Below are 7,028 nucleotides of genomic sequence, written 5' to 3'. Positions count from 1 at the left end.
GGGCAATAACGATCAAAGGTTTTTGACTAGCACACATTGCTTGAAAAAGAGACCAATGAAGGGCTACCATATAGGTCTGAACATCCAAAGCAACCCCACCTCTCATGCATTTCGATGAACAAACATGGCTCCAAGATATCTAAGATATACTGTCATGCATAAAATCTTTCTTCCAAAGCATGAAACAAAAGTGCAAGTGAGATCTTTCAAGGGAAACATTAGTTCAAGGCAAGAATGGCAAAAAGTAAGTGAGCACGGGGAGCATAATGGTTTGCACCACTTTAGGGCACACATGAAATGGCCAAGCTTGAGCTTTCCAATAAACAAACAAACAATATATATGAACATGCATAACACAACATTGGATGCATTTGAAAGGGTTGTTAATTTAATTTACGAAGAGTCTTAACCAACATCTAATATGGGTATAATGGTATAATACATGGTTTGGTTAATCCACTTCATTCCCATGTTGGATTGAGCTTGCTTCATTATCACACTAGGTGTTAGGAACTCTTGTCTTTTTTGTAATAAGTTCACATAATTTCAAGTATAGTTCATGCTATCTTTGCATGCTAGGGCAATAGATGGGTTTAATATGAGACATAGTTTGGTTGATCTACTTCATTCCCACATCGGATTGCTTCATTATTAGACTAGATGTTACTCTTGTTTGTTTTGCAAGAAGTTTGCAAACTTGCAAGGATAGTTCATGCTATCTTTGCATGCTAGAGCAATAATACAATCCTTCTATGAGAGTTACCTATGAGTAATGAAGACATGTATCTCTAATCTTATGTAATCATGTGAGCAAAGCATTGCTCCCATCATGATATTCATTTGTTTCCTTCGCAATGTTGAAGCGGCTTGTGTTCCTCTCTACCATGAAAAGAAAATATATTGGGATCGTTAAGTTACAAACACTTAAAACATGTGAAGACTAAGGAGAAAACCTACAACACAAATCATGGGTTGGAACTTGGAACTTAAAAAAAATAAAAAAATAATGCGCAGTTTATTTATTGAGAATGAAAAAACATGTACAATACAAATCATGGGTTGGAACTTTTTGTGCAAATTGCAGCACGTCGACGGGCACACAATGCAAAAGCTAAATTATATTCGTGCGATTGTAATGTTTGGAAAGATTCACACGCCTACAAGCGTGTCGAGAGAGGGCGTCGTCACATGTGAATTTCGTCATTGGGGCGCGAGAAGAGGGTACAAAATTTTGCATATACCTTTAAGCCTTTTTTGCGTGATTTGGGTTTTTCAAACAGGGCTCTAACTCCTAAAGTTCTAACGTTTACCTTTCCCCCATATCGCCCATTTGCCCACCATTCCAGAATGTCAGCCTCGAGCAACTACACTGCACTTTCATCATCTCTCCCTCCCCCCTCCCCCCTGGACAAATAAAAAGTTAAAAAAATAAAAATCCACAACAAAATAAAGGTCTCTTAAATGCAAGTTTCCGACATCGATTTCAAATTTCTGCATCTCAAAAGATGGATCATGGAAGAGAGAGAGAGAGAGAGAGAGAGAAAGAGAGAGAGGGGTGTGTCTCAGTGTACGCTCTGGGATTTTAACACAGGCACATGCACATGCAGAAGAAGGAAAGGATCATTCTGCCCATTCCGCTTCTCAATGCTAAACTCTAATATGCTCACATATTCTTTCTTGGCCCCGTCACAAAGCAAAGCCCCCACAGAGAGAGAGAGAGAGAGAGAGGCAGGCAAAACATCTCTGTTTTTGGGTCCTCTGTTCTATCTTCTTTGTGTAATTGTATCTTAATCAGTTCTGTCTTCGATGTAATTTTATCTTAGTTCTGCAGAGCATTGGGTCCTGTCTGTGTGTTAGTCCTCTGTTTCTGGCACTTGGGTCCTTTCTTCCTCTCTCTCTCTCTCTCTCTCTCTCTCTTTTCTGTGTCTATGTGCAATTCCCTGTTTGTTGGTTGGGTCCTTTGTTCTCTCTCTCTCTCTCTTTTGTGTCTGTTTGTTGGGTCCTTTGTTCTCTCTCTCTCTCTCTCTCTCTCTCTCTCACACACAGACATTTTGCCATTTGTAATAATCCTCTTTCAATCAAGCTTACCCACCACTTTTAACCACCCACCCCACCTTCCTTGCTTGTTCTTTCCCCTCACTCTTCCCCTGCTTCAAGCTTTTTCCTAACGTTCACATCCCCAATTATTTTAAACTTCCTTTTCCGCCTCGAACTTTGAGTCGCACTCTTTAATGAATCCAATTCAACCCTCTGTTTGCTTAATTGACCCCGTCCTGTTCTGATTAAACCGCGGGTTAAATAAAGCTATTTGCCTGCTTTGATCTGTGTGGTAGACCTCTCTCTGTAACTCAAACAATGTACATAGCTCTGGTTCTTCGTTGCAACAGGGGAGAGCATTTGGACCAATTTTGAGAAAGACTTGTCCTAAGAAGAATTGAAGGTACGGCATGCCGTTTCAATGTTATGGCCATCTAAAATGGTTTTCTACGTTTTCATTGCACCCCCATAGTCTAAATCTATGGTGCCTGCAAATTGGTTTCCATTGTTGGCATTTTAAATTTAGACTCTCTTTGATAGTTCGAAAGTCTTGCTGCTGTCTGCAGGTTATAGTTTCCAGTCTTCACATTAACAGTCACGCTTAGCTCAGGCTACCATTTGAGTGCTTTATAACAACGCTCTTAACGTTCTATTAGTCATACCTGCATCCAAATTCTCCCACCCACATATGTAGTTGTGCAAGTGGAGACATGTTCTCATGCATGCAAACCACATTGAAATCTCTGTAGTTGCTTTAAGAGTGTCTCAGATAGGTCTGCCCTTTGGCAAACATTCCTCGCTTGAACGATGTCCCAAAATGTGGCTGCACCCCACAAACGTATGTAGGCTAACATGGGCCATTGTTGGCTACCATGACTGAGAGGAGCACACCTGCAGAGCTAAGGAGGAGATCTGCGCAGGGCTAGTGACAGATTGACAGCAGGAATTAAATGATGGTTCTGAAAGCATGTAGGGTTGTTGGAGAAAGATGAAGAGTTGAGTGATACAGAGGCTGAAAAGAGAAGGTTGGCTCCTGCTCAGTTGCGTTTGATATATAGGGCAGCGCCCAGCTTACTTTGTATACTGAATAGGAAAATTCAATTTCAAAGGATCCGTGTATGACAGACATAGAGCAGGGTACTGGAAATCCTGCAGGAAGACCCAATGTTTGTAAGCTTGTAAATCATGATGTCTAAAGTTTCTACATCCTTTGAAGGATGAAACTTTTGTATCCAATAGATATCGATCCTTGCCGTTGCCTCACCACTGACATCTAACTGTCCCAAAGGCCTAATGTATTCCTGTTATCAGGGTGTGCCAGTCTATTCAAGTTTTGGTGCAAATTATGATTTATTTATCAGTAGCGCACAGTTTTTTTCTCTCTTTTGGTTTGAAACGACCATATTTCAAATGGAAAATCTGCATTGGCTTTCAACTTCTAGATGTGAAACATGAATCTTCTAGTTTGCATATTGTATAGCTACTGAAACAGATGCTGCTGCAGTGCTATGAAGTGTATAAGTTGGACTAGAATAGAAAAGAGGGAGGGAGATTGGTGGGCCTTTTCCTGCTATTAGCTGGTCAACGTACAAAGAATCTGGTTATGGTGTGCATAGGCACGATGCTTGTAAGCATCCTATTGAAGCAGCTGAATGTTGGAGTTTCATGAAAATGCAGGGAATTAGCTTCTTAAATCTCCATCCTTTCAAATCACTCCTAATAAAGAGCTGAAACTTCATTTGTCAGTGATGTCTCTTGTCATTCTTTGGCAATGCTTTACCATGTATCAGAAAAGAAACTTAAGGTGTTTCTGATTTCCCAGCCCAGTGAGAGAACTCTAAGAAGTTTCAAAATTCTCATTGTTTGCTGTAGTTAGACCAGGAGGGGAGGACATTGGTAAAATGGCAGAAATTGAGCAGGAAAGAGCTGTGGTAGACACAACACTGCCATTTCAGTCTGTGAAGGCTGCTGTCAGCATGTTCGGTGAAAAGGCAGACACGAGAAAATTCAGGTTCCCTGAGGTATGTTTCTATAGTATCTGTGTCCAAGTGATTCCAACAACTTGCTGAATTCGAGGTAAGCACTGAGCTTTGCTTGTGCACTGTTATGATTGTCACCAGAAACATGGAAACAAGGAAGCCGAGCTGCATTGTCTGAAAGAGGAGTTGGCTGATGTAAAAGTGCAGTTGACAGATGCAGAGAAAGCAAAGGCAAAGGCATTCACAGAATTAAGGGATGCAAAGAGGCAGTTGGAGGAAGTGACAAGGCAGTTGGAGGAAACATGCTTGCTGAATCATCGGGAAAGCCCAGACAGCTTGGCAAGGCCAGATGCGGGTGGGCTGAAACAGAGAAGCCCAAATGCAGATAAGCTGAAGCAAAGCAGTTCTCCAAGTGCAGAAGAAAAGCATGTGGTATGGGAGGTTGAGCTGAAAGTTGCTCAACAGCAGCACATGACAGCTGTGGCTGAGCTAGAAAATGCCAAAAAAGAGTTGGAAAGGCTTCGCCAAGAACTGTCTGCAACCCTTCATGAGAAGGAGTGTGCCATACATCAAGCAGAAGAGGCACTTGCTGCAGCTGAAATGAATGCCAAGAGAGTCGAAGAATTAAGCCACGAAATTTCTGGAACCAATGAGTCTCTGGTTTTGGTGAAGCTAGCTTGCATAGAAGCAAGCAAAGAAAGAGCAGCTCTTCTCGCAGCCAAGAATGCTGACAGAACCTCTGATCTTTCAGGGCAAGACCTTGCAGCCATCCAGGAGCTTGAGCTCAAACTCGCAGCAGCGACTGAAGAGTTGCATAGTCTGCATCAAGAATTGGTGGTTGCAAAGGAAGAAGAGGGGAGGATGGCAAAAGCATTATCTGAAGCATTTGCCAATCTTCAGCAAGCTAAGTCAGAGGTCACAGACTTGCAGAAGCAAGCAAATATTGCTAAAACCTCCTCCGAAGCTGCTACGAGAGAGCTAGAAGTGGCTAAAAGGGACTTGGAAAAAGCTTTGAAGAGTGGAGCCTCTCTTCATGCCACCATGGTGACACTTCAAGCTGAGTTAGACACCATGAGGAAGGAACTGGAAGAACTGAGAGAAAGAGAGGCCAATGCGAATGCAACAGTTGTATCTTTGACCAGTGAGCTTGCAAAAACCAAAGCTGAACTGTGTGCTGCTTTTGCAGCGGAGACTAAAGCCAATGAGGCGATACTGGGGCTATCACAAACTTTGCAGCAGATTAAAGCTGAAGCTGAAGATGCAAAGGAAAGTGCGAAGATATTGGAAGAAGAAGCAAATAAGGCTAGAGCTGAGGCAGAGCAAGCAAGAGCTGCCATGAATGCTGCAGATCATGAGCTTCAAGCGGCCATGAAGGTAGCTGAGGCAGCCAAAGCTGCTGAGAATGCTGCTCTTGCTAAATTTAGAGCTTTGAATGAGAAAGTGAATGCTGTTCGAGCATCAGAAGTAGATGGTGGATCGGCGATTACAATTTCCCAGGATGAATATGATTCCCTGAAGAGAAAAGTACATGAGGCTGAGGAACTTGCAAACATGAGGGTTGTAGCTGCCAGTGCCCAGGTAGAAGCAGTAAAGGCAGGAGAATTGGAGATGCAACAAAGGTTGGAGTCATTGAATGAGGACATTGATGCAATGAAGGCTGCAACAAAGCAAGCGCTCCAACGGGCTGAAATGGCTGAAGCAGCCAAGTCTGCTGTGGAAAGTGAAATGAGGCGCTGGCGATTGAAGGAGACCCAAAGAAGAGAAAGGGAAGCTGCCATGGCAGTACAGAAGGACTTCCTGAACATGGGGGCTAATGTTAACAGTCGGCCGTTGTCAGTCACTCGTGCTCCACAAACTGAGTCTTTAGCCCAGATCTTGAACATGAAGCTACCACATCTGGACAAGGAAAATAAAGGAACACAACATACCCTGGTGCAGAAGAAGAAGAAGCACATTCTGCCCTCTTTAACTACATTCTTGAGCAAGAAGAATCCACCAAATACTGGTATGCTTGAGACCTGAAGTTCTGCTTTGCTTTGTCATAAGTAGCATGTTTTCATTAGGGTTGTGGACATCATGATATCAAATGTGGATATATTTCACTGTACTGGTACTTTTGCCTCCCATGTTTTGTTGGTATTTTGTGTGTTATGTGGGGAAGTCTAGACCCACTACAGCTGAATCAGTTGGATTACACACTCAAGAGCGTGTTTCCCTTGTAAAAGTTTTGAAGCATAGCATGCCTATGATAGTACTTTGAACATTAGCAGTGCGATGTTGTTACTCTATACCAACAAGTACATTTTGAGTGTTATGGGTGATATGATTCTGTTTTATGAGCTCATCATACCTTTCCATGTTTATGAAGCTTCAGCCTGAATGATTACAGGTTTGCTGCAACAAGATATAGATCTATTGGCTTATTGCAGTTGAGTCAGAATTGTTTTACCAGCGAAGCAAAATGTATTCCGGAAGTGCTTGGTTGCAGATGTAAGGCTGTCATTTGTATTGTTGTCCTATGGTTGATAGTAACCCCTGTAAATACTCTGTGATGTTTGGCAATTTCTTTACCCGAGAGAGGGTTCAATCAATCATGTATGGTATATAGCTGACTGCATCTCTCTAGAGATGCTGCACATACTAATACAGAATTTTCTCCTTTGATGTAACCTTAATAAGGAGGATGAATACTAATACAGAATTTTCTCCTTTGATGTAACCTTAATAAGTAGGTTCTTGAAGGATCAAGATTATCATACTTCAAATGCCACATTTATCCAATCTCGACTTGGAATGATGGAGATGTTCAATTTAAAGGGTAGTAGACTACATGTAGGTCACTTAATAAATTAATGCATGAGAAATGTTAATCATTAAGTGATATCATGAATAGAATGTGAATTGCACATTTACACATTGTTAAACACGAACATAATTAGTAAAATTTAGCTCGTACAACTAAAACATGAAAAAATATGCACATTTAAAAATGAAATGTTAACATTGCAATCA

At 41.7% G+C, this 7,028-nt stretch overlaps 1 protein-coding gene across 2 annotated transcripts; it reads left to right on the top strand.

Annotated features, from left to right (window-relative positions):
- Positions 1–1,511: 1,511 nt before the first annotated feature.
- Positions 1,512–6,763, top strand: LOC148014566 (uncharacterized). Of its 2 annotated transcripts, none has more exons than XM_087666756.1 (4): positions 1,512–2,440; positions 3,914–4,058; positions 4,158–6,021; positions 6,406–6,763. In XM_087666756.1, the coding sequence occupies exons 2-4, from the start codon at positions 3,939–3,941 to the stop codon at positions 6,447–6,449; spliced, it is 2,028 nt and encodes a 675-aa protein (XP_087522882.1). In that variant the 5' UTR covers positions 1,512–2,440; positions 3,914–3,938; the 3' UTR covers positions 6,450–6,763. The 2 variants fall into 2 exon arrangements, with proteins under 2 accessions (XP_087522882.1, XP_087522881.1); XM_087666755.1 differs by having other exon boundaries at positions 1,513–2,440; positions 3,910–4,058; positions 6,406–6,762.
- Positions 6,764–7,028: the final 265 nt, after the last annotated feature.

Source organism: Lygodium microphyllum, chromosome 25 (assembly GCF_053477565.2).
Source record: "Lygodium microphyllum isolate KBCC chromosome 25, Lygodium_microphyllum_v1.1.10, whole genome shotgun sequence".
Classification (NCBI taxonomy): Eukaryota; Viridiplantae; Streptophyta; class Polypodiopsida; order Schizaeales; family Lygodiaceae; genus Lygodium; species Lygodium microphyllum.
Note: the sequence above shows the minus strand (reverse complement) of the source record. Positions and strands in the feature narration are given on the sequence as shown.

Excerpts from the sequence above, each read along its gene's own strand:
- LOC148014566 (XM_087666756.1), top strand. The coding sequence starts at position 3,939 with ATGGCAGAAATTGAGCAGGAAAGAGCTGTGGTAGACACAACACTGCCA. Across the intron at positions 4,059-4,157 it reads GAAAATTCAGGTTCCCTGAG|AAACATGGAAACAAGGAAGC; the intron begins GTATGTTTCTAT and ends GATTGTCACCAG. Across the intron at positions 6,022-6,405 it reads GAAGAATCCACCAAATACTG|GTTTGCTGCAACAAGATATA; the intron begins GTATGCTTGAGA and ends GAATGATTACAG.